A 25,602-nucleotide genomic window follows, 5' to 3' on the forward strand; every position below is an offset into this window, starting at 1 on the left:
AAATCGGGGAGTTTGGAATGTGGACTTGGGTATTCCATGTGCATTTGGAGTTGAGAAGAATGGGGGGTTTTGATTGGAAGGCGTGTGTACTCTAGGTGGCTTCATGATGCGATGGGCGTTATATCAACACATAGACAAGGCTGTCGATTCAGCTACCAAGATCGAGAGACGTTGGTCGAGTCAAGCCCAGATGATTCAATTCGGTTCCATATGATAGGAAATTTGAATTTTTTGGGCGTGTAAAGACAGTCTCGAATGGCATTCTGAATGCTTCTTTCTCAGAGGTAAGCACACATTATAGAGAGGAGACCATGTCTCGAGCTACAATCCGAATCAAAGGAGAAAAAGACTAGATCACATTGAAATAAATCCAGGCCATAAAAGTCCAACTAGTAATCATAGGAAAAAAAAAAAAGAAAAAAAAAAAAAAAAACAGCGAATAGAAATGGCCACATCATCCCTCACGCCGTCCTGCACCAGTGCATAAACCGTTTACCGTTTGATCAGGTCAAGCAAGATTTAAAGATAAAAACACGGGAAGAAACAGAAGTCATTCAAAATGAACCATGGACAAAAACGGCATAGCCTAAGTGCAGAGACTATGCGAGTTCTGGATAGGATCGTAACGACCATAAGATGTGGAATAAACGGGATCGTATCCACCAGTACTAGACTGGCGGTGGTGGTGGTGACTGGGAACCCCTGGATAGGGGTGATCCTGGTAGGAATCGGATTTGAGGTAAAGGTCAGACTTGATCGTATCCATGGGGTCCATGGTGTCGATCATGGAGTACTCAAATCCAGAGGAAGAGGAAGAGGAGATGAGAGGGCTGTCACTGAGCGGAGAGTGGTCGGCAACATTCATTTTGCGGTGATCGGATCGGCCGTAAGACAGACTGTTTCGATGAGATGTGTCGTACATGAGTATGTGTGAACGGCCCGGTTGGCCCAGCCCATGGGGAAGGACACCGTAGGTGCTGTCTCCGCCAGTCCCATCCGGACCCGTACTGCCCGTACTGCCACGGCGTCCGTCCTTGTAGTGCCCGGGCGACCGCCCGCGGACGACCAGGGGGTGGGAGTGGCGCCGGGCGATTTGGATCCATTCGGTTTCACCTGGAGCCGAGCCCGCAACCTCAGCGTACAGTTCGACGACCAGATTGTAATACTGTTGCTGGGCGCGGCGCTTGCCGTTGTTAGCGGTCGCTTTTTGGAATTGGATGCGTTCGAATACGTGGGAGGTTGGGGGCTGGCACGGTTGCGGGGTCCCTGCGAAGGAAGGGTTATAGTCCATGGATTGTGAGCCAAGGGTAAATCCAGAAAGAGTTCCGTTCCCAGAAGAGGTTGCTGTGAAGGAAGGTGGAGGTGCAGGCTGAAGAACGACACGACCGGGTTTGCGTTCCGATTGCTTGTCCCGCTTTGGGGTGTGTTGAACAAGTTCTCGGGTTTCTCCATATTGACCATTCACGATGGCAGCAATCGCCATTGAAAACCCACGGATTGGTTCCAAGGTTTGGTCAGGATAGCGGATGTATAGGGGAGCAGTGGGAGGCCAAGGATGAAGACCAAAGCCGCAGGTCACGGCAAAGTAGTTGCGGCGATAGCAAGTCCACTTGCCCTCAGCTGGAAAGGGCCCTCGACCCATTTTTGCTTGGACCTCTGGTTTCACTGTTTGATATTGACCCCCAAACTCGGCAACCACAGTATGAAGAATAGTCGTATCGTCAAAAGGCGGAGCCTCAACCTGGGGCTGTGAGCGTTGTGAGGACTCCACTATCGGTTGCTGATACAGATGACTCTGAGATCGATCCATCCCGCCATCTAACGCACGAGGAGTGCCGGAATACCCATGGCTACGGGAGAGATCATTCATTGCCCCCGAGGGCATACCAAGATTTCCGATTCCGCGCTGTAACGCGTAGGCATTATTGCGACCCATGAGTGCTGGAATGGAGTTCAAGGCATGCCCTGAACTTTGCATACCGGATGGCATGCCAGTTGGCGGCTGACTAGATGAACAAAGATCAGCACTCATCAACCTCATCCACCTTTATAGTAGAGCAGAAGCTTACAGCGCTGGCACCCGTTGGTAGTCTGCCATTCTGTCAAAGGGATGCTGAAGCCGAGAGATATGAGGGAAGAGGGGACCAGATGTGGGCGAAAATGAATCTTTACCGTCCCACCATTTATCAGTCAACGGATTGATCTCCGGGAGGTAGAAGGATCAGCAAGAGGGCTTACCGGGACAAGAGTCAGGTGGAGTCATAGCAAGAGCACCCGGACCAGAGTATCTAAAGTAATGAAGGGCTCAGTCAAAGCTCACCATGGGAAATCCACGTGCGATCGTCTGGAATTAAAACAGTCCAGCAGATACCATATGTATCTGGGCGCAGCACAGAAATCATAATGCGTAAAAAAGAAGAAACGGGTGCGAAAAGAGGCAAAGACCTCAACGGCACGAGCTCAGATAAAAAAGGACAAAACATCGGAAGAAAGACATGCAGGCCGCAGATTGGTATGGACGGTACAGAAACAGGCTGGACTGAAGTTCAAGCTGCCCGGACCCGGAGGAAGCGCAGCGACAAGGGGGTCGAGAGGCTGACTGAGTGGATCGCAAGGGCAGGTCCGAATTGAAAGAAAAGAAATATCACTTACTGGAAATCCTGCATCACAGGCTGCTGTGCGTGGTACCTCACGCCGTTGGTGTCAGGTATGGCGATGAGACCTCCGACTCGCTGGCTATTGCCGTCTTCATCCGTTACAAACCCTGTCACATGGGAGTTCATATAGTCACCCTCCGAAGCAACGGGATCGTTCAATGAGAATACTCCCGAGAGAAGTGCTGGAGAATTCATAGGTTAGGAACAGGAAAGATATATGGAGGAGAATTTTAACAAAAAGAAACGAAAATTAAGTTAACAAAAAGCACGGCTGCCAGAAAACAATGTCGAATCAATCCGCATGACGGAATGAACAGGGAAAGGAAAAGAGAGAAGCTTACAGGGATTCATCCTGAGTGTGCTGATGCTGCCTCGAAGACCCGTAAGCTTTTTTTTGGGGGGTTAATGTAACACTGGGCGAGACGCCAAAGCCGTCTAGCCCTTGAAGTCTTGAGTGGCAAGAATTGGGATGTCTAGAATAGCAGCAAAAAGTTAGACAAAGGTCGAAAGAACGTCTAGTCAAATTCCCTCACAGTACTCGATTGATACCTCTGGGGGTCTGAATCACTCAAAATGGCGTTTGCTTTGAGCTCATGAGGATTTTTTTGAACCCCAAAAAATTAAAAATTAAAATAAGATAAATCAATCCAGCTTGTAGTGTTGGATATAAATCAAAACACAATTCTCACGGTCCAAAGTAGTTTGGAGAAGGCAAAGTGATAGAGCTTGGGGCGAAGGGGAATAGACAAGAGTGGGAGTGGTAAAGAGCGAAGTATCAAGGAAGATAGGAAATGTCTCCAGGGTTATAAAGATGGATGTGAAGAGTAATACACATGTAGTCTGCTTAATAAACGATACGTAAAACGATGCCCTTTGGGACAGGCGTTGACAAGAAAGTAGATGAATGTCCGAGCCAAAGGAGTGCGTCACTGATTTATAGACATGACTTCCTAATTGGGAAATCTCGCATCCACGTAAGTTGTTGGTACCAAAGTACAAGGGAACAGTGGAATAGATCCGGGCCAGAATCTATATCGCCAACCACGATCTGAGAGGAGGGGTATGGAGAAGGAAGATTGGGGTAGAGAAAAGACCTAGGCAAAAAGAAGAGTGGTAGCAATCACAGTGAACGGAGGGGCAATACAAAATCCGAAATTACGAAGAAAAACCAAAAACAAAAAAACAAAAACAAAAAAAAAACAAAAGCAAAAACAAAAAAAGAGAATCCAGAAGGGGCAAGGAAAAGACTGGAGGTAATTTGGTGTGACAGCCCTGGGGTGTAAGCAAATAAAAATCTCTTGCTCCGGCACCAATAAGTATCTTGCAGGTATTGCAGACAGAAGAATGCTTTCAATTCTGCAACCCTAGCTGGGTAATTCAGAAGCATAGCCAAAGTAAAGTAGATCTTGAGGGAATCATGTCTTTTGACAGGTTGCAGGAAGTAGATCGGTGGCTTACCTGATAGAGGGGGAGAGGGGTGAGGTATTAAAATGAGGTGTGATGCCTCTACAATTGACCTTGATGATCCTGAGAAAAACTAGAGAAACGTTGGCAAGATCTTTTTAGTGCTGAAGGAAGATTCCGATCATGTCGAGAGCCGCTCTCGGGATTGTTACTCCTGGAAGAATCAGCAGTCTAGCCTGGTAAGGCTTCAACAGGGCTTGCCATTGATAATCTAGCCGATAGGCGATCAGGACCACGAGTTGGAACCTGCCAGGGACAAGGAATTACGTTGTAGTCGGCAAGGCTCCAATGGGTGGCAGTGAGTTTGCATAAGGGTCCAACCATAATCGGCAAAAGATATCCGGATTATCATTTTTCTCTGTAAGATCTCTTGGGAAAAAAGAAAGAGTGACCTTAAATTCATCGTTTTTTTTTGGGGGGGTTTTTTTGGTTTTTTGGGTTTTTGGGTTTTTGGGTTTTTTGGATTAAAGTTCTCAATTTGGAATTTTTGGTTGTCCGGGTCAAGCGCAAATCACAGTGTGTATCTCCATGGTACGGAGAGTAGGATCGAATCACCGGCCTCAGACAGTTTGGTAGTTCAAGGAGGATGGCATTGGTCAGAACACCCCATGTTGCGTGCTAGAGGGACCCAATGCCGGCTGCACGGACCGTGATAGGTAAAGACACAGTACATACACGTTGGATGTGTTTTTCAGTACAGATAATTGCCGATGGGATCAGATGTCCTAGTGCGAATACCCGACAGACGGGTCGCTGCAGGAGAGCGAAATAAGATGAAACTAGAAAGGATAGAGGAGATGATCAACCCCCGGAAAATGTACCTGTGCAGACCCATGACGGAGGTGGTTGATGTATCAGACTTGAGAGGGAATACAGACCAATGACAAAAAGAGGGAATTAAAATATGGAGAACTGGCCAAATCGGAGAGGATGAGGTTTTTGAAAGATCTTTCAGAGTAGTTTCCGTCAGATGTATTTCCAGTGTGATTCCTTACGCCTTGGGAGGCTCGAGGAACGGGCAGCAGTTTTTGCATGAAGAAAGTCGAGGATAATGCGATCGACAAAGTCCATTCAGCATGTTGCATTGTCCATGTTGGCGGTGTTCACACCGACAGAACCGACCTAACCCGGGAAAGAGCAATAAAAGCAGCACGTTCAAGGTGATGCACCCCTAACTAAATTCACCCCACTCCGAACGACGAGACCTAGATAGCTTTTGGTAAGCACAACTTTTCTGGCGCAAAACCGTAATGAAGTTCTAACTGCAAATGGCGTCTCCAGGCTCCACTAGAGAGGCTAAAGCAGCCTAGCGGAGAAAGGGGGGGAGGGTAGACCTACAATGATTGCGGTCCGTACCCGGGAGCCTTTTCCAGAAAGCGGCACTAGTTCCACCGTTCCGTCCAAGGAAATATCAACTGGAATTCATGGATTCAAATGATCCGGGCCTCCATGAGTGGATCCGTCGTGATCGTGTCGACAGGACTGCATTAGTGGCTAGAAGATCGACCATCCTGCAGGAGGCTAGGTGAAATTGTAAGGTGCAGCGAAAAAGCACCCGCAGGCTAATGATTGGGTGGATAAGCCTAAAGATTTCATCGGTGGTTATGGCGGGTATGTTGTGCAGCTCTCTCTCCCCCCCCCACACACACAACGACCGTGCTCGTACCGAACTCGGTACTAGGTGCAGGATTGCTTAACCGTATCAGGGTAAAAGAAATTCCGATCAATACTACCAACATCGAATCACATAGTTCAAACTTCAAAGGAGTGGGACTAGGGAGTTCTGTTTGACTCTCGGGGGATCAGCTCCTTCCCGGATGACGGTCATGGGGGCGATAAAATTGGAACACGAAATCTACAGGAAGATTAGGTTGGTCAGAAGATGGACAAGGTATAATAATGTGGTGCCTACCATGTACTTACATCTATATCCTAATAAGGCTTGGCGCATAGACAAGATTCACTTTGGGGCTTAAATTTAAGAGACTTTCACATATATTTCACAGCCCAAATCACTCATGCAACTAACAATGCACCTGAAAGACACTATCAGATCGGTCCACCCGTGAGAACTCTCCATTTGTCCATTTTCGATATATCAACTCTACTTGCCGAGATACAGAGTACGGCATTTTAGGAGATAACAGAAGAGAGACCCTTTCCTCAAAAATTGTCCGATACGTGGGTACATCTAGGGCTCCCTGCAGGTACCTCGAGGCCAATAGCAACAATGATTTGACTTTGAGAAAATGTATGAACCCATCTATGGATTTTATCAACCAGGATTAGCCCCAGAGCCCTTGACGTTGGAAAACTTTGAAAGTTTTGACGTTGCAACTGTCTCAACCAATCTGCCTGGGTGCCTTTGGAGACCCTGTCTCTGTTTCGGGCACGTGCCATCTACCGAGTCTATTCCCCCCATGGTTGACATCTCAGGATGTTTTTCCCGTGTGACAATTCTTCGCTGCAGGTCAATGGAGCCCGTGGCCAATGTCATGTCTTTGATTGCTGGTTACATTCGGGTATTCGATCTTTGGACAGGGGGCGAAAAGCTAGCTCGGTCTCCTAGCGGTAGAGAGAGCTATTACCACATCCCGGAGTCGGGATTGCTGACTTGGGAGCATTAACGATGTTTACAACGAAAAAATCCCAACAAAGCATCCGAAAATTATCATTGGTCAACAACCCTATCCCCGGGTGCAGATCCAATGTGCCATTCTAGACCATTGTTCCCCTTGTATTGCCTCAGCCCCATATGCTTGTTGATCCAGGATCTTAGGATGCGACACGCCCGATGAAACTCATCTACCATGTCCAAGGCACTAATCCTGGTCGATTTGGTATAGAGTTTTCAACCTCTTGTCGGAGGAGATACTCCTGGACGAGTACCAAGTAGCGAAAGAGTTGGCACATCTTTTTTCTGCTTGAGATTTTAAGTTTTACTTTCCCAACGGCCGAGGCCTCCAGGGCTTCCCTTCCATCCCGAGACATCCACCGGCTTCGACCGGGCAAAGGATGGATGTACCTGATGTCTTGTACCATCGCGAGAGACATACCATCTCGAGCTAGCACATCAGTACAATGCCAAGGGTAGTTCGAAATCCACCCCTGCCACTTCGTCCATGGAGATTAAGCAGTTAAAGGCTCCTATGGCTCCACAATTCCTGGCATTGGGTCGCCCGGACACAAGGTTCTGTGATGGGTTACCTGTGTATCACTTCTTCCGAGATTGATGGTTACCTTCAGTGCCAGTAGACCTGAATACTGGGAGCCTACTGCAATAGGCTAGATGCCTGTGGGAAATTGCAAAATCGTTTTTGTCCTCGGCTTCCCTGTCAGCAAAGGTAACAGTTTACCCCGAGATTGGGAGGATCATTGGCAGTTTCCCCCACCGTGTCATCCTAAACTTTGACTACCCTGAATCTACAGCCCGCCAGCACAGATCGTACTACGACCCACGAAGCTCCCGGGCAAAAAGTTCCATCAAGGTCTGAAGTATCCGATCCTGTCGGCATGGATGGAAAGAAAGGGCACCCAACCTGACAAGGATGCCAATGGAAAAGAGTATGTCTCATTGGCTCACAGCCCTCCAAATTCTGCACCTGAAGCCTATCAGGCGAGGAAATATGCTTTGGATGGCGTTGGATGCAGACCAGCTGAGGACTTCACTCATCATCCAACAACTCATCCGGCCATGCTTTTGCCTCTCCGTGGCAATTCTCACCATCCCTTGACAACCATCCTGGGAGTAGCCCAGCCAATCCAAAGCCATGCCGATGTCGCACGGAGGAACAGCCAAGAAAAAAAAAACATGCTCACTGGCCGAAACGCTCCCAGTGAAGAACTGCCCTTCTGGTCGAATTCCTCGAGCCAATAACAATTGGACCATGGCGTTTGACGCCGAGGTTCCCTGCAATGTTACTAAGACTTCGGAACGTCACGAACGCCCCCTCACATGTGTTTGGTTGTTAAACTGGAAGCCGACGTGGCGGAGTGGAATGCTCAAACACGGTGGGCTGAGCGTTTCCGAGGAAGCTGGGGCCAAACCTACAGGGAAGATTTCGACCCTCTCCGCCACTGTCTACGTAGCCCATCTTGTTGAGGGAGCATTCGGCGAAAAGCCGGACCCGGAGGTAGGCTTTCCCCGTCGATTCCAAGTCTCTTTCCTAAAAGAAACACCGATGCTACGTTATGCAACCCAATCCCGTTACCGGGAAATTTCAACGCAACTTCTGCCGACGAGGCTAGGTCTGGGGTTGACTTGCTGAGATCTTATATCGATCTGTACGTTGGTCCTTTGGTGACTGGCCCTGGGATCTGACATCCGGGGCGGAACTAGTACGCAGCAAGGTGAAGCTAGGGCACAATAGGAAAGGTCCAGGTTATTCGAAGTCCAATTCCTTCCGGTGTCATCTCCATTGTCATGCGAGGATGCAGAGAATTTGATGTCTCAATGCAATCCCTGGAGCCTTCGAGAAATCGAACAGTCGAGGCTTGCGACATTAATTCTCCAGATGACAGATTCGCCATCATCGGCGTGCAGGACTGTTGTCAGCCGAGTCTGGCACCGGAGCACTAGAACTGTGGTGGCTAGCAGGGTGGGAAGATGTGGAAATTTGCCAAGGCTAAGGCCAGCAGCGAGAGAAAGCCTGCTAAGAGCAGACCGGCTTTGGTGCCTGGGTTAGCATTCACTGTGGACATCAACCGGTATTAGCAGCTTGAGTCCATTTGAAACTTTTGCCAGTGAATTTGCCCATTAACTTGTCTAATGGACACTGAAACGCAGTCCCAATCCAATGATCTTCATCTCCACACTGATCCGCACGTCGAAAAACAACAGAAACGCTGGGTGGTGGCAGCAGACTAGCCCGGGGATGCCATTTCTAGCACATAGTCCCTTCTTACAAGCACGTGATTGGTTTCCCATGGGTGATTGAGATGTTCCATGGTAATCGCGAAGCATTTTTAGAACGTTCGCTTCGAGAGGAACCTTGGGTTATCAATATCAAACACGCAAAGAAACACTGCTACCGTGGATGAGGGTACGACCCGTGAGACAACCAACAAAACCACGCATGAAGTTCAAAATTTCTCTAACCCATTGCTTTTGTATAGACTGACGAATGCAAGTAACTGACATGCTGGATGTCTTTTGGGAATCATCATTATCAACCATGTCCTACAGTTCAAGGAAAAGAGCTTCGGCCCAAAGATAGGCCCGCCTGAGAAGAAGGAAAAGTTCCATTCAAAAAGTCGTAAGAGAGAACCGAGAAAAAAAAATTTAAGTAGTGCGCTTGGCGAACTCGACGCGGAGAATAAGGTGGCGGTAACCGACTAGCAGATAAACGGGTTAGCACTCGAGGAATTTGTAGAAAAAAGACTGCAAAGGGGAATGTTGAAAACATACAGCCATCCACCTTCTCGCAAGCAAGTGCTGCGTCGCCACGATCCGCATAGCTGATGAAAGCAAAGCCCTTGGCTCTCTGGGTTTCCCGATCCCGTGCAAGGAAGACTCTGGTGACACGACCGAAACGCTCGAAGAGATCCCGCAACTCGTTTTCCTCTGCCAACTCGCTGACCTGTTTGCAAAAAAAAAAAGTCAGTTCCGAACCAATGTAAACAAGCGTGAAGCTCGTAGAGCTAGTAGAAAGCAGGAAAAAAACAAAACGTACGTTTGTAACTCTCAGAGTCGCCAAATCGTCCTTCTCGAAGCGACCACCCATCTTCTCGCCGCCACCAGCACCGCCCTTCCGCATGTGAGGAGGAACGTAGCTAGACTTTCCAGCACCAAGACCACCTGCATCGTCCTCCGCCTCGGCGCCACCAGCAGCAGCAGTGCCTTCTTCGACGGGGGCCATAGTGTCCTTGAAGGGACAACGGGCCGTGAAATGCTCTCCACTGCAAATACGACACTTGACCTTCTTGTCCTTCAACTGGTCCTTCATGCTGCCCTTCTCGCCGCCCTCCTTCTCAGCCTCCTTAGCGTTAGCCTTCCAGTTAACGCTGGGACGGAAGACGATGTTCTCGCCGACGGAGGTGGTGTCGAACGAGGGACCGGCGGCGTGGCCCTTCTCGAGACCGAACTTGTCCCATTTGCGGCGTTCGGCGACCTGGGGGTTGACATGTTCGCGAACAATGGTGGTCTTAATTCGGCGGGTGACCTTCACTTTCTTGTTGTCGTCGTTGTAACGGTAGGAAATGACGGTCTTGGTGCCGTCTTTGTTCGCGATCACTTCTTGCGGCGGGAGAACGGAGGGGTCATCGAAATCTTCGTCGTCAGCCCAGTCGGCGCGGCTGAAAAATAGAAAGATTTGTTAGGACAGAAATTTTGTTCCAACTGAAACGGTGTATACTCACTTCCCGGTTGGAGACATGTTGTAAGTGATGGTGTTATTACGGCTGCTGAATTTCTCGATTTCTTTCAAAGGCGAATCCGTTGTGGATTTAATAATTTGCGGTGGCGCAGCTGTGGCTGGTGGAGTGAATCACGTGGCGCGGTGTGTGTTCCAAAGTCCTTGACAGACCACATCCTAATGAATACCTCTTCCACTCTCCCTACCGATAAACAGGATGAGATTCATCGTGTTCCCAAACATCAGACCTCTCTGTAGGTGCCCTTCTTGAACACATTTAACTTTAACGACCCTTTCATTCGGACCAAAGCGATAACTTGTCAGTTGACGGCTATGAGCCTTTCCACTCTCCTAGAGATAGTTCGCTCCTACATAGAAATGATCAGGCTGCTTGGGACGTGAATATTCCCATCGTGTTCCTTCAACCCACCCATTCGAGTTAAGAAGCCCAAAGAGCTTTAAATGGCAGCAGAGCATGATCTATGTACAACCTTTTAAACATCTGTTTCTACACCGTGAACGTAGTAAACTTGGATCTAATTTAGCATGGATAGATATGGAGTTGGCCCAAGAGTCTAATCTTGGTAATATTCTGCATAGTAGTCCTTTGATTTGCGCGCAGCAAACAATCTCCTAGGCTTAGAGCGGTTGATTACTTATTAATCAAGCGCATCCCATGTACATGTAGCTTGGTATCAAGATGTTTAATCCAGCTTCTACTTATTTTAACAGATTAGGGGCATTGATTCTTCGAATTTCAATCTTCCTTAACCACTAGTAGGGCTCAATAGGGCTTGTACTGGGTAAATGTGGAAGCCGATCCTTGATGAAGACACCGCATTCTAAAAACCACTCCCCCAAGGTTCTAGTGGTGTATATGCACACGAATAGGTTTCTATCCATGCGAACAGAAGATCAAGTAGACGAACCACATCTTGTTTCTCCTGTAGGCACTTTCGAACTCTTCGCCTGGTCCGTGATGATGCAACTATCAAAGCCCAATTCGAGCATAGCATACAGCTTTGAGATCTCTCTGTGGGTACGACAAAATAAGAGTTGCAGCAGACTTGGGGGCGCCTGGGCTATCATGGAATGCGCGTGATTTGGGGTGGAGATTGCTTAAGGCCGGTATTATACAGCCTCTTTCACTGCGTTTTAAAAAAGAAAAGGAATAATTAAATCAGTATCGCCTTCTTTCCGACCCTTTCCTAGTCGGATTTCAAAGACAACCAATTGCTTAATCACCGGCAGCAAAATTCTCTAACCCATTGACCCTTATGCTTTCACTACAAGTCTCACATAACTACTCTAAATGAGAGGAAATAAAACCTAGATGTCAGATTCTTTGACAGGCTGGCCCATTTAGTAATTCACACCATCATAGCTGATTCTCGGAGTCGCCTTTTAGGTCTGCCGAGTCTTCACCATCATCATCTACCCCAGACCCAAAAGTGAACGTCGGGTAATTTCTATGTAACTAGGGCGGAGCTTCATATTTTCCCACCACAACTTCAAATGAGGTCGGTTCTCAAGAGCCGAAGGCCAAACCGAGGTAGTTAAATGGTGCATGTAGGGCACATAGAATAGGTCCACTAGGGAATAATCCTAAAGCCATTTTAGTCGACGCACTATAACCCAGCATCGAACTTGGGGCATACTTACTTCTCCGGCCATATAGCTATGGTGACCCAAAATCTGGTCTAGGATATTGAGCACGACAAGTAGTCGAGATCTCAAATTCTCTATCAACGTTTTGTCGACAGAACCATCACCATCGGCAAAGAACCTCCTGCTCAAATTTAAATTAGCACCAGTGAATTCGGGGGTAGAATTGCAAACAAGTAATAGCGTACGGTTTGAACAATTCCTCAAAAACTAGGCGGTTTGCGGCAGGGTCAAAGGACGTCAATTCGGTGCTTGCTGCTTGCTCGAAGAGTGCTGTAGCCCGCAAATTCGATGCACTTGGCATGAGACGACCTTTTCCGTATTGTAGAGCAAGATACCTCGCAATAGCCCGAGATTCATATAGCACAAAAGGTGGGTCAAAGGAATAGTCTTTCAGGCATGGCAATGCCCCGAAGGGGTTCATTTCCAGGAATTCAGCACTCTAGGTCAACTTAGAGGAGGAAAGCTATGCTTTTTCAGTTGTAACTAACCTTATGCTCCTCTGCCTTGAGTGAAATTTCTCGAATTTTGACGGCAATCCCCAGTTCATGGATGGCCAGATGGACTCTTTGTGGGCAGGGAAGACTAGGATCTGTGAACAGTTTGATTGATGCCATCCTGAATTGAAACGAAAAGCAAGCTGTTAATTTCTTTAATAAAAAGGGGGCAGCTTAGACCGTTTATAAAGCTGCCCAACTCTATCGTCGTAAGCGATGATGCCTGGACATTCTGGGTCTCCGACCAGGCAACACACCCAACGTCAGCATACAGCGACCCACTTACAATAAGCCCGTGGCAGCACCTTGAGATTTTGGAACGCAGGGCAAAGATTACATACAATGTTCTTGCAGATGCTATAAACATAGATCAACTATGAATGGGACACGTAATAGCTAGGGTTCCACAGAAGTGCCTCATTTGCAATACAAACCCCATCACTCACGGTGCATTTTCCCTACAGCTGCTTCAACTGCTTCAACTGCTTCAAGAGGCAGGAGTGATACACACTGGCCTACCAAAGAAGTTATGGGACCACAGAAGATATGGAGTATTTCGAGTCTGGAGGAGTCTCAAATGCTGCCGGTGCCAGAGTCAGAACTCGAAATAGCAGTGGTCGAGGAATTTACAGATTCCCCTCCAATGGACGCCCTGTATTTCAAGGCTGGCTGGGTGCGCCTTGGCAATTGCGATATTTTTGCATGAGAATGAACCCAGGGAGGATATACTGCCTTTCGACCCTGATCTGACTCGGGAGGTTACGTACTTTGGAAAGGGCGGGAGAGAACTAGAAACATACAATCCCCTCGAGGCCGTAGTCAGCAGACAAATAAAATCCCGATCGTGCGCCCTTTGATGGAAAATTCGATGCCAGTCATCGTGGTCCAATGGCCGCGCTGTTGAACTGTGTTGCAGCATGCCGTTGAAAAAGGAAACACGGAGCTCACCAACCTACTAATTTCAGAGCATGGAGCTCGGATTGATAGCCTTCCTGCTACGAGCGGCGGTGCTACCACATTGTAGGTTGCATTTTCTAAAGTATACTGGGGTTGCAAAGAGACTATGTGACCCAAGAGCGGTATTCAATGAAGCCTCTACGCAGTTAAATGGATGTACGGCCTTGCAGGACGGGGCAAGACACGGTCAAACTGATATATTACACAAAATGAGAATCATCCTCTGGGATTTGGTTTGCTTTTCGTATTGCGAAGTGTACGATTTCTATATTCTGAGGTCGGTCATCAACTTGCCGGATTGGGAAGCACCTCTCCACATGCTGCTTGCTCAGCCAATGAAAGCGAATAGTCTCCGAGCTCACCATTGCAATCTGCCAATCTGATAGTCTTGTTCATGGATTCCAATCTTCTTTATGTTCGCTGGTAGAACAGCATGAATGTTGCACTGAAATACAAGTGACGAGTTGTATGAATTCATCCGAGTCTGAGAGTGAAGTCACTTCCAGTGGCGTGTGGAGGACAATGAATAGCTGCAAGCCAGCAGCCTTGCAAATTCACGTCAATGATCTCACAAAGATCCATCTAAAGATTTACGGTTGACAAAAGATTTGAAAGTTGAAGATAATGCAAAACAAATATATGTATGCAACTATGGAGATATCATATCATAATCCACTACAATGGAACTATACACAAATCTAGAGCCCATTCCGAACCAACCCACTATGTACATCGCAAAAAAGCCCAAATTCTACAAGATTAAACTTATCGACCAATCATACGAAGCTCGATAGGTCGCAATATGCAGTAGGCCACGGAGGAGAAGGCAAAGCCCAACTCAAATCCGACGTCGCCACCAAATTCTGGGTCTCCAGCATGCTTGGCGATAGGCCCCATCCACCACGATTGGCTCATGCCCACAACAGCACCGGCAATGCCGCAAGCAAATGCAACAGATGCGGAGATTCCCATGGGCAGCTTATCGGGACAGTCGTAGTCCTCTGGACGATAGCCGTTGAATCCACGACGGAAAACGAAGTGGTCAGTGAGCGCAATACCGGAGTAGATGGCCAACCAGTAGCCGATGAGGTTCATAAAGTTCTCGAGAACAGTTTCGAAGTGGCTGTAACCCGGGATGGCAATGGCAAGGGCGACACACGAGGCGAGGGAAGTCCAGATAAATCGTGGCACGCGCTGCGTAGCCCGGCTCAGCACCTGCAAGGTCAAACCGACGGAGTAGATGTTGGGGCAGTTGTTGGCGATAATAGACAGGGCCAGGATGACGAGGCAAAATTTGCCGAAGCCGCCGAGAGGCTCCAGCACGGCTGCGATCAGGCCGCCGTTGCCGGAGGCTAGGTAGCCCTCGGCGTACTTGTTGTGCACTCCGTCACCCATAGCCGTCGCGGACATGATGGCGATGCCGAGGAATTGAGTGAAGATCAGGGGGACGATCAGACCAAGCCAGGCAGAAAAGAAGACCAGGCGACGGCTCTGGGTCTTTGGCTGGTATACGGTGTAGTCAGCAGCGTAGCTGGTCCAGCCAGTTGCGAAACCATAGACAGTGGATCCAAAGGATAGACAGGAACCCATTTCGGATTTTCCGACTCCCATTGGAATGTTAATGAAATCGCCGGAGTGGGCGAATGTGCCGAGCACAATGATAAACACAATGGTGGTGGGGATCCAACTCCAAAACTCATATGCGTGAACGACCTTGTACCCAGCAAAGGTAACGAAGAGCGTGCAGAACGTGATGATAAGGATACCGGCGTATCCGGGGACTTGACTGTTCACCGCGTTGAGGAGCTGGGCCCCGACAATGGCATTGGCAGCAGACCAACCAACACAAGCGATGACGTTAAGAATGGCGACTAGGAAATTATGAATCAGAACGGCCACAGATAACCCAATGGATATCCTGAGCCAACTTACTGAATCTGACAGGCCACCATCCAAACCAGAATCGTGAAAGCACCATCTGGCGCAGCCCAAAGGGGGGACCAAAGCACGAGAAGAAGCACACGGTCATAACACCAAGGAGGTTGAAAAAGAGACAGACCAAAATGGCATCAACAAAGCCCAAATCGAATGCAGACTTTCCAAGAACTCCAATAGCGAAGGAGCTGACGACCATGTTTGCGGCCAACCACTAGGTTTGGTCAGTGGAAAAGGCCTCTAGGCCACGGCGATCACGCCAGGTAAATTTGTTGCAGGAACACACCATGCTACCAATGTTAAGATAGGACGAATCGGTCCGCTCAGAATCTGGAACTCGCTCGACACCTCGCTGCTCGATGTTGAACTTGCCGGCTATACGCTGAATCTTGGCGTACAACGAATCACCGTATTCAAAGCTCTCGCCGGGCACGGCACCATCACTGGAGTGATCGAATATCTCATTGCTATGCAAGTCGGAGGTATTGTTCACCTGGGGGGCCTTTTCCAGGTCCCCAGAGCTGTGGGTGAAATTGGGGGACATCTTTTTCGGTTGAATCCTCACCAACGAAGGTGAAGAACGAAGATGAGGCTATGAACGGGATTAATCGAAGAGCTGGGTAGGCTCAGCGAGACCCAGAAAGATCAGGATGAAGGGATTGATTTCAAAGACAGTGTCACATCTTCCTCTTTTTCCTTTTTTTTTCCCACCGAACGGGAGAAGGCGTTAATATAGTGTCTCGCGAGAATTCTTCGCGCGCCCGGCCCCACCGCGAGCTCGCACTGTGGCAAAGATAACCCTGTCGCGTGTTCCTCAAAAAAAATCCATAAAATCCATAAAATCCAGACGGCAGGCCGAATGACAAGCCTTTACGCCCCATCCTGGGATTTAGTGAACCAATCATAACCCTCGGGATAGCCCTAGCATTGGAGGATTGTGCACTCGCTTGGCGTCTGGGACTCAGTGTTTGATTCTTATTGGATGAAGGAACTGCGCGAGCGGGTCTGAAAGTGGAGTGCCCGTCTCGAGTGTACAGATAAGTATGTCCGGCTTCCGATATCTCTCCTGATAGTGACAGTATTCTATTTACCTCCACCTCAGCAGACAGTGAACTCTGATGATCCTTGTACCAATCAGACTTGCTTCAGATACTTGCACGTCAATTGCTCTTATCAGTTTTGCAAGGGTATTCTGCGTGGCTAACATTTGTATTCGTTAAGAACACCCTCCTAATTTGGCAGTATCTGAGCCAACCCCTGCTGGCTTTCAAGCATCCCGGTCCTGGTTAGACGGGGGACGCCGATGTGCGTGAAGCTTGACATTTACACTTGCTTTTGTCTCTCACGTTGATTCCCATCCCCATGTTTGTGCGGGGGAATATCCACGCTGGGGACCTAGCGCTTCCTATACCCCGGACGTTCTCGGATTGACCCCCAATATATCCATAACTTGTGCTTTTCGAAAATGGGTGGGTTTCATGCTGTTCGATCCGAAATGGGGCAAGCGACCGCGCTTCAACTGTGACAGTGAGCTTAAGGTCGAGTCGGTCGGACAGACCATGCATATCCAAGCATGTTCCGAAGACAGGTGGTATATTTAACCACCCTCTAACTTTTACCTTTTTTTTTTCTTCCTTGAATTCTTTAGCCAGCCGGGAAAATAGGCCGCAGATATTGCCGTTGTGGACTTTAGGTGTGATAGCAGACCAGATCTCTTGACAGATCCAATCATGTAACTTTGCTATCTATGCTTGATTCTGCCTAGCGCGCTCAGCGCACATCAAAAATCAAAATCTCTTCCTTGGTTTCGAGGGTGGGAAGTCGTGCCTGACATCATATGTTGAGGCAAATCGAATGATGTTGATGTCCTTGCTGATCATAAGCAAGTAAGGAACGGAGCCTTGCTTTTTCTCCTGCATGCAACTGATTCCAACCAGATGTTAAGGGGCTTCCCGAAAGTAGGAGAAAAACCGAGGCATATTTGTGCCTTAGGCCGAAACCTCTGTTCCTGTGGTGTGGTATCTATCTCATCTCTCAAGGTGAGCAAAGCTCAGCCCAGTCCACCATAGCTGGATTTCGAAGGTAGACTTCTTGAGCTTATTTGATCAATTTCCTTGGATCACCGGCGCAATCTCGAGTTATAAACAATATAAAATTGACTTTCTGAGCCTATGTTGTCCAATCGTTGACTCTCCAGATCGAACAGCTGTGTGCAATTTTGCTGATCTCCTTGATCCCCTTGATCAAACAATTCGAAGCTTGAAAAAACATCACTCCAACCTACTTCGCTTGTATAGATTTTGAACACCAGGTGTGATGACTATGTTGGTTCGTGCTTCTCAATACATCAGCGATATATTGAAACATTCTATATGTTGATACATGTCGACCCCTCGCAACTTTTTCTCCATATACTCCCCCGTTCCCAGATTCCACCGAGATGACTTTATTGATGCCTATCATCTTAGCGCTTGCTAATCTACAGCCATGATGACTACACCTCAAACCCAAAGTCGACTTGTTTTGTGACGTCCAAGTAGTCATTGAGAGGACCAACAGAAATACAGACATAATCAATACTAATGTTACGGCTCCCACACTGTTATATATGGTGCTGGTTGTTCGCTTCCTGTAATCCACTGCACTCCGCCCTCCTTTGACCATTGCTACTATCATTACGATCTATGAACAGTTGCCTCCTAGGAACATGGTTTGGATTTGGAAGAGAACAAAGTATAAGCCGATGTTGAAGCCTGTTGAGCTTTATGAGGCGCCCAATAGAAGCTTGGTCTCTTATGCGTCTATCTTTGAATTTGCCTTTTTTTTTCGCTGTCGCCGTCGCGCGTTCGATCACGTTGCGATGGGGAGCCCTAGTGTCCTGGTCTGGGAACTCTGCTGGCGTCGTTGCTATATGAACCCCTACCTAGAGCGCTGTTGCGCTTCGCGCGTGTCGTCACGCTGCCATGCCGAACCCTAGATCTAGTGCTCCTTGAGAATCGAAGGTTAAGCTTGTGCTTCCCTATCCTTCTCTTCCTGTCGCCTCATTAAAATCCTCCACCTTCGAAATCTAGCCAGGCCGATGATCTCTAGCTACATAAGGTAAACCTACACCATTTCAATTTGCAACACTGCAAAGACGGCGTATAATGTAAATCTTGACGGCAAGAGCGATCAAGCTCGAACCTTTGATCACGCGCTACTTCGACTTCGATCTCCTGCTCTTTGGGGAACTTCCAGGTCTGTTGTTTTGTTTTCCGTTCCCTGTTTCTTTCGCGTCACCTTTTCACGCGCTGGCATAATCGATATCTACCTTTGCTGATCATTCACATCCTTTTTTCATGTCGTTGATGGGTTGAGCGGTTGCATAAACGTCACAAAGCAATCTGAACAAAATGAGTCCTGTCAACCAACCAACAGGCTCAGGCACGATACGTCGCCATCTAACCTCGTTATCGTCGGTCTTTCGACCACTGGCAAGCAAGAGAGCTAGGTATTTGCATACAAAGAATCAAAAAAGATGAAAGAGATATCCTGCTAACCAAGACACCAGCATAACTGATCCAGTGCAAGAAGAGCCAACTTGCCAGGAACGGATCCATTACCCCGTGTTCAATCCCCTAAATCCTCGTCACAATCCGGAGATATCGACCTTGTCGTGGCATCCCGATGAGCCACAGAGTTCGTCTTCAGAATCGCGCAGTCCAATGGCATGGATCCAATCCATTTCAAGACGATCTTTTCACAAAGCACGGTCAGGTTTACTGGCGCTAAGATCGGGATTTAGCCACCGTTCAAGTGAAGAGGACAAAGAAGAAAAATCCGAGAAAGGGATTGTCAATCCTGTTGCTCTCGAACACGAAAGACATCGCCACGGAGTTTCCTCTGGTGCTTACACTTCGGACACACAAGAGGACGTGAGCTTTGGCGCTGAACTTTCTCGCATGAATCTTCAATCGTCCCAATCATCCGGCACTGACGTGGGGGCTCTTCTCCGCGTTTCGTCCTTGAGATCGATACCTGATTCATTCGCAACATATCCCACATCTGCATCTACGCCTGTATTTTATCCACCCACCCGAGCTGTAAGTACTTCGGGAGTAAATTCGACTTTTACACTAACCACCGACAATGATCTTGATTTCCAATTTGGTGGAGGTGGAGAGTTGGAGACAAATTTGGATTCTGAGGATCACTTTGCTCACACCACACCATCGATAGAGAACAATTTGATACAGCAGACATGGGGCATTGCAATCTCCACTGATAGAGAGATTACTATGCCCGCTCACGAACCGGCGGATCCTCAGCCAGATTGTGAAGAGCAGCAGAGAACATATCTGCAGCAAGAAAAGATCTATCATGCAAGTTCAGATACCCAAATAAGTGATGATCAACCAAGCTCAATTCCCATCTCGAGACAGTCCTCCGCCGAAGTTCGATTTGCATTTCCAGGAATCTATCATGAAGCGTTACGCCAGTGGGCGAGACAACGTGATAGTCCCAGCCCTTGTCCACACACTCCCACTCTCAGTGAATACAGTTCCAGCCTCAGTCAACACAGCCCTAGGCTCCATGGACAAGAAGAAACCCCTTGCGCTTCTCAACCCCCACATGAATGCATTATGTGTCAGGATGATACATACAGTAACCTGCCTCCAAATGATGAATTCGATGAAGGCCTCATACCTTTGGTGCCCCCGCAAACCCCAATCATCCATTGTGAAGAGATGCAACCAGATTCCTATCCCAATCCCCTCAATTTCAATCCCAACCGGAACTTTGTCGAAAGGCGGTCGTCAATCTCCGAAAGAGCAACAACACAACAGCACTCAAGTGTTGAAGACTCTTCCAGCCGTTACACACCCGCTAATACCACATCGCGAGATATGAGTTCAACAGAAATGACTTCAATGGAATCTAACGACACATGGTCCCCATGGTCCCCAGTCGACTCTGAACTCCTTTTCCCAAGCCCAGTAGAGGAAGATGATGAAAGTTTCCTTGTTGACGGCAAAACAAACAGCCAGTACCCCGATAGAGGCAATCAGCCAGTCAACTCCGCACAGCATACCCCGACAAAATGTCGTAATACCAGAGCACCTCACGAACTAAATGAGCGGATCTCTCCAGGAATCATATCCCTACCGCTCATATCTGGCGGCACTCCCAGTGCAGGATTGGAATTTGTGGAAGAGGATACGGATAACGAGTTTTTTCCTGGAATTGTTCAGCCAAGACAGTTCTGGTGAAAATCTTCGATAATACTTTTTCAAAAGCCTTACCAAAGCGACCCCTCCCCTTGGCCACACTGTATTATTATCTGCCCAAACTTACCAGAGCCTGAATGATTTTTCACTGCAGCAGTTTGATCTCTGCTTTGTCGTCTTTTCCGCAGATCTCTTTTCCGTAGATCTCTTTTGCGGTCTCCGTGCTAATGTTGTGATGTAGGCGGCTCAATTTTATACGGTATGCTGGCAGGTTGTTTGTGTGATATCCTACTGCAGGGAAAGTAACATCATCAGATCATTCATCATCGCATTCATCCTCCATGGTATCACGTATTTGAAGCTACATAGTTACATTACTGGGTAGTTGATCTGGCTATATGTTCAAACAGCAACACCACCACCAACGTTCAACGCCACTCCCGATAAAGTCAACACCAGAACTCAAGCCATACCCAATATAACCTGCTCCTGTCTCTCCTGCCAGACATTCTTGCCCGAGCACGAGCAAACCATCTTATCATTATCCCACACACCCGCACTACGCGCAATGACACCGACAAGAGTATCTTCATCCTCGCGCTTGAAAGGACCCTCCGTTCCCTTCGAAACAACCATACTCCGACCAATGAGCTCCCAGATTGCCACAGGCCGGTCTAAGAACACATTGCCCTTGCCTTTGTTGTCAACATCAACTGTACCGAGAATGCCTCGGCACTCATTGGCAGGGGCGGTGGCATCATCGCCAAGCACCTTGGTCTTCAGAGACTCCCAGATACCACCGGTCGACTCGGCGCCCCGGGAGATATCTCCTGCTTGACGAATAGTTGTCCAGTACTTGCCCGGCGACAGACCGTTGATTGTCAGGTCAACGAGGGTCATGTTCGGGGAGACCTGGACCATGCGCGCAAGCCCACGGATATTGTTTGTGACGCTCGTGGAGTGTGTTTCGAGAATGCAGACAGCAGAACCTGTTTCATAGTATCAGTCAATCGGCATTGCTCGCGTGTCATCTAAAACGGTGGTTATGAGGAGCCGGAGATGCCGTACTGTTTGTAGTGCCACTGCCGCGGAGGATGGCATCGCGGCCGGTGCTTTGGATCGCAGTTACGATGGAGCTAGGAGGAGCGGTGCCTTCAACGAGGACTAGCTGTTCTTTGAGGTTTGCTTCAACCTTTTTAATTCCTACCGCAGGGTTAGCTTACGCAAATTGGGGTTGCAATGCTCCGATTACCTTCCAGGCTGTGTAGAGAGTTAGAGATAGACTTCACGCAGCCTTCGCAGGTCATTGGGACCGAGAAGGTCGTCTAGATATAATGATCGCATTAGTATTGGGTGTTTGTGAGTCAGGGCGCTCAGATAGGCTAACCTGGAATGGTTCGATCATGGCGGGGAAGAGACAGTAGAATCCAAAATCGGTGGCAAGTATAGGAGTATATGCACAACTCAAAGCGAGGGATATAATGAGAAAAGGAGAGTGACAGTATCTCAGAAGAGAAAGATCAGAGTCAAGATCAGAATAAAGATGAACAATGAGCTATACAATTTGAAGGTGGGGGCGTTGGATTTGAAATCGAAGGAACTCGGCTTCTAACGAAACGTCATTCCCGAACTTTTCTCCCTCTCAACGCTCCCCCACGGAAAATGTCATCCAGATGGGCAAATGACGACCCAGAAACAGAAGCAATTATCGCGCAACAGAAACGCGACAAAGAACAAAAAAGACGCGCTAAAGCGGAGAAACAGCGACTAGAAGATGCCAGCAAAGCTCAAGCTCGGGATGCGAAAGCCACTGGCGAGCCAGGCCCCCCGAAAAAGCGACGAAGACTGTCCAACGACCCCAATACCCACCCAGACGATGCCGAAGTGGCGAAGATCGAGAAGGAACAGAAAAACCAGTCCACCCTACTACGCTTTCCAGCTGGAGAATGGGGGCCCTGCAGGCATGTGGACAACTTTGAGAGACTGAACCACATTGAGGAGGGGTCATATGGATGGGTTTCACGCGCCAAGGACATTTCGACGGGTGAAATTGTCGCGCTGAAGAAGCTTAAGCTGGAGAACTCGCCGGACGGGTTCCCAGTCACTGGGCTCCGTGAAATCCAAACCCTTCTGGAGGCACGACATCAAAATGTCGTTTACCTGCGGGAAGTAGTGATGGGCAATAAAATGGACGAGTGAGTTCTCCGTGATAGACTCGATCTTGTTTACACATGCTAAACAATTGGTTCCGACAGTGTATTCCTAGTGATGGATTTCCACGAACACGACCTCAAAGCCCTACTCGACGAGATGCGTGAGCCCTTCCTTCCTTCAGAAATCAAGACAATCTTGCTGCAGGTAGTCGGAGGACTCGAATTCCTACACTCACAGTGGATCATGCACCGCGACCTCAAGACCTCCAACCTATTAATGAACAATCGTGGCGAACTTAAGATCGCCGACTTTGGCATGGCCCGCTACTTCGGCGATCCACCTCCCAAGATGACACAGCTCGTTGTGACACTCTGGTACCGAGCGCCGGAGCTGCTGCTTGGCGCCGACAAGTACGGCACGGAGATCGACATGTGGAGCATTGGCTGTATCTTTGGCGAGCTGCTCACCAAAGAGCCTCTCTTGCAGGGCAAGAATGAAGTCGACCAGGTCTCCAAGATTTTCGCCTTGACCGGGCCACCGAATTCCGAAACATGGCCTGGATTCCGTCTATTGCCCAATGCCAAGTCCTTGCGGCTCCCGTCGACGTCGGCACCTTCTTCGGCCGGCAGCCCGCCTCTACTGCCTCGCTCCCGATTTCCTTATCTGACCAATGCTGGTCTGGGTCTCATGTCAGGTTTGCTGGCGTTGAATCCGGCTTCCCGTCCTACGGCAAGACAGTGCCTCGATCACAAATATTTCAAGGAAGATCCGCGGCCCAAACCCCGAGAGATGTTCCCTACATTTCCTTCTAAGGCCGGCATGGAGAAACGGAGACGTCACCACACGCCTGAAGCTCCCAAACGGGGCCAGGAAGCACCGGAGCTGGACTTTGCGGGTGTTTTTGGAGGTGCTCCAGGTGGAGATACTGGTGAAGCAGGGGCTGGATTTGCTCTTCGATTAGGATAACCGCTTTTCATCAGGTTGTCAAAGTACAAATTCCTGATTTTAATTATATTTTCTGCATTTGCATAGATCTATACTTTGTACAACAAATATAATCCACTTCGGAGCTATGCTCCGTGCTTCTTGGCTTTCCGTCCAGATTTAGGCCCCCATGAGCTTTTAATCAGGCAGCAGTCAACGTGATTTTAACTAGCAGAATATCTAGAATACGATTGAATAGAATGATAGAAACACCCTTGGTGCCAATAGCGATAGGTGTGGCTATGCATCATCAAGGAGTTGCTCAAAGAGCTGCGGACAGGGTTAGTAGATCGCCCCCAAAGCTGATCGATCGGCTCCCGGGGCTTCTTTTCTTCATCGGCATCTCCACATATTCTCACTTCTCACTTGATCTGAATCGGTTCCTCTTCCTAATTTCTTCTCCCTGCTTTGTCGAAATTTTTTTATCCTTCTGCCATGACGACCAAACAACCCGTCTCGTTCGACGCCATCATTCAGGCTGGTAACAACTCCAACCCCGAACACTTGACACCTAGCACTTCGTGAAATCTGACTGTTTTCCTCCACAGACCGTCAGAAGAAAAAGCACGAGGATCTGGCAAATCAACTCCTCGGAAAGAACCGCAGATCAAGCGCGCCAGGCTCGGGCTCTGGTGCCGGCAAGAAAGCGCAGAACAAAGCACAGAGTGTGAAGCCTGGAAGCTTAGCAAGCAGGATTGGAGTAGCTAAGGTATGGATAATTCTACCATACAATCATACATACGACCGTGAATGCGACCGCCATTGAGGAACAATCGTTGACAAGCTCTCGCGTCGATCTTTAGCGCTCCGTGTCAGCGACCGTGCAACCCAACAAGAACAAGCCTGCGCCTACTACGAACAACAACCGGACGCGCGGCAAAGCCAGCAAGAAGGATCGCGTAAATGCGGATCAGCTCCGGGCAGCTTTCCAATCCGAGAATGGCCTAGGGAACGCCCGGCCAGGCAACTTCTCACAGAATAGCCGTCTCTCCGGTGGCAGCAACATGGCCATCAAGGGTGCCTCGGGCCCATTCTTTGTCGTCGGAAGGAACTTTGCGCCAGGGACAACAGCTGCCGACATCCAATCTGCTCTAGAGCCAGTAACAGGACCTATGCTCAGCTGCCAGATAGTAGCAAGCCAACCGAGTGTTGTGGCGGAATTCGCATATGCGGAGAAGACGGCTGCAGAGCTGGTGGTTGCCAATTTTCACAACCAGAGGGTAAGCACTGTTCCTATTTACTGATAATGCCAGATGGACGCTGATACGCTCTGTAGGCTGACGGGAGAATTCTCACAATGACTCTTAAATCGACGAGGGCTGCAACTCACCAAGATCCCTTTAGCGCACTCCGGGCACAAGCTGATCAGGAACGACTCCGAGCCCATCGTGGCCCAGGCTATGTGAGCGACTTGCTAGGCGAGAACCGGGGAAACTCGCAGACTGGCTTCTACAGTGATGAAATGATGGTCGATGCGCCGGCGCGGAACACCCAGAAGAACCAGAATCCACGGAAATGGCGTCGTTAATTGCTTTGAGCATGACAACTTGAGGTTGGCTAGCGTTGTTGGTGTACGGAGCATATAGTATGTACTGCGCGAAAATGGGCGTGGAGATCATGCTTCTTGCACTCTCATGAAATGTATGATATGGTCACAGCAGTTTATGGACAATTTTTTGCACCGGAGCACACTTTTTGCAGCAGATATCGATGAACCGGACAGATCGGA

At 48.6% G+C, this 25,602-nt stretch overlaps 8 protein-coding genes across 8 annotated transcripts; 3 read left to right on the top strand and 5 right to left on the bottom strand.

The window, feature by feature from the left end:
- Positions 1–586: 586 nt before the first annotated feature.
- On the bottom strand, positions 587–2,098 carry Pdw03_8563 (NDT80 / PhoG like DNA-binding family protein; the record flags this gene model as incomplete). Its single annotated transcript, XM_014678218.1, has 2 exons — positions 587–2,006; positions 2,070–2,098. 2 exons carry the CDS (start codon positions 2,096–2,098, stop codon positions 587–589), a joined length of 1,449 nt encoding a protein of 482 aa, XP_014533704.1.
- A 7,304-nt stretch (positions 2,099–9,402) lies between these two features.
- Pdw03_8564 (Eukaryotic translation initiation factor 3 subunit G) lies at positions 9,403–10,495 on the bottom strand (the record flags this gene model as incomplete). Its single annotated transcript, XM_014678222.1, has 4 exons — positions 9,403–9,455; positions 9,529–9,700; positions 9,794–10,415; positions 10,479–10,495. 4 exons carry the CDS (start codon positions 10,493–10,495, stop codon positions 9,403–9,405), a joined length of 864 nt encoding a protein of 287 aa, XP_014533708.1.
- Positions 10,496–11,908: 1,413 nt separating this feature from the next.
- On the bottom strand, positions 11,909–12,756 carry Pdw03_8565 (Putative Glutathione S-transferase; the record flags this gene model as incomplete). Its single annotated transcript, XM_014678223.2, has 4 exons — positions 11,909–12,079; positions 12,137–12,263; positions 12,328–12,581; positions 12,631–12,756. 4 exons carry the CDS (start codon positions 12,754–12,756, stop codon positions 11,909–11,911), a joined length of 678 nt encoding a protein of 225 aa, XP_014533709.2.
- A 1,602-nt stretch (positions 12,757–14,358) lies between these two features.
- Positions 14,359–16,072, bottom strand: Pdw03_8566 (Purine-cytosine permease; the record flags this gene model as incomplete). Its single annotated transcript, XM_014678224.1, has 3 exons — positions 14,359–15,464; positions 15,526–15,742; positions 15,815–16,072. 3 exons carry the CDS (start codon positions 16,070–16,072, stop codon positions 14,359–14,361), a joined length of 1,581 nt encoding a protein of 526 aa, XP_014533710.1.
- A 2,848-nt stretch (positions 16,073–18,920) lies between these two features.
- On the top strand, positions 18,921–20,777 carry Pdw03_8567 (uncharacterized protein; the record flags this gene model as incomplete). Its single annotated transcript, XM_014678225.2, has 2 exons — positions 18,921–19,018; positions 19,079–20,777. The coding sequence occupies 2 exons, from the start codon at positions 18,921–18,923 to the stop codon at positions 20,775–20,777; spliced, it is 1,797 nt and encodes a 598-aa protein (XP_014533711.2).
- A 420-nt stretch (positions 20,778–21,197) lies between these two features.
- Positions 21,198–22,140, bottom strand: Pdw03_8568 (Superoxide dismutase, copper/zinc binding; the record flags this gene model as incomplete). Its single annotated transcript, XM_014678226.2, has 4 exons — positions 21,198–21,724; positions 21,804–21,938; positions 21,988–22,060; positions 22,123–22,140. 4 exons carry the CDS (start codon positions 22,138–22,140, stop codon positions 21,198–21,200), a joined length of 753 nt encoding a protein of 250 aa, XP_014533712.2.
- Positions 22,141–22,397: 257 nt separating this feature from the next.
- On the top strand, positions 22,398–23,855 carry Pdw03_8569 (Serine/threonine-protein kinase ppk23; the record flags this gene model as incomplete). The annotated part of the gene is made up of 2 exons (XM_014678227.1): positions 22,398–22,930; positions 22,991–23,855. 2 exons carry the CDS (start codon positions 22,398–22,400, stop codon positions 23,853–23,855), a joined length of 1,398 nt encoding a protein of 465 aa, XP_014533713.1.
- A 453-nt stretch (positions 23,856–24,308) lies between these two features.
- On the top strand, positions 24,309–25,401 carry Pdw03_8570 (S-adenosyl-L-methionine-dependent methyltransferase; the record flags this gene model as incomplete). The annotated part of the gene is made up of 4 exons (XM_014678228.1): positions 24,309–24,354; positions 24,422–24,582; positions 24,677–25,093; positions 25,150–25,401. The coding sequence occupies 4 exons, from the start codon at positions 24,309–24,311 to the stop codon at positions 25,399–25,401; spliced, it is 876 nt and encodes a 291-aa protein (XP_014533714.1).
- Between the last annotated feature and the right edge of the window lie 201 nt (positions 25,402–25,602).

Source organism: Penicillium digitatum, chromosome 3 (genome assembly GCF_016767815.1).
Source record: "Penicillium digitatum chromosome 3, complete sequence".
Classification (NCBI taxonomy): domain Eukaryota; kingdom Fungi; phylum Ascomycota; class Eurotiomycetes; order Eurotiales; family Aspergillaceae; genus Penicillium; species Penicillium digitatum.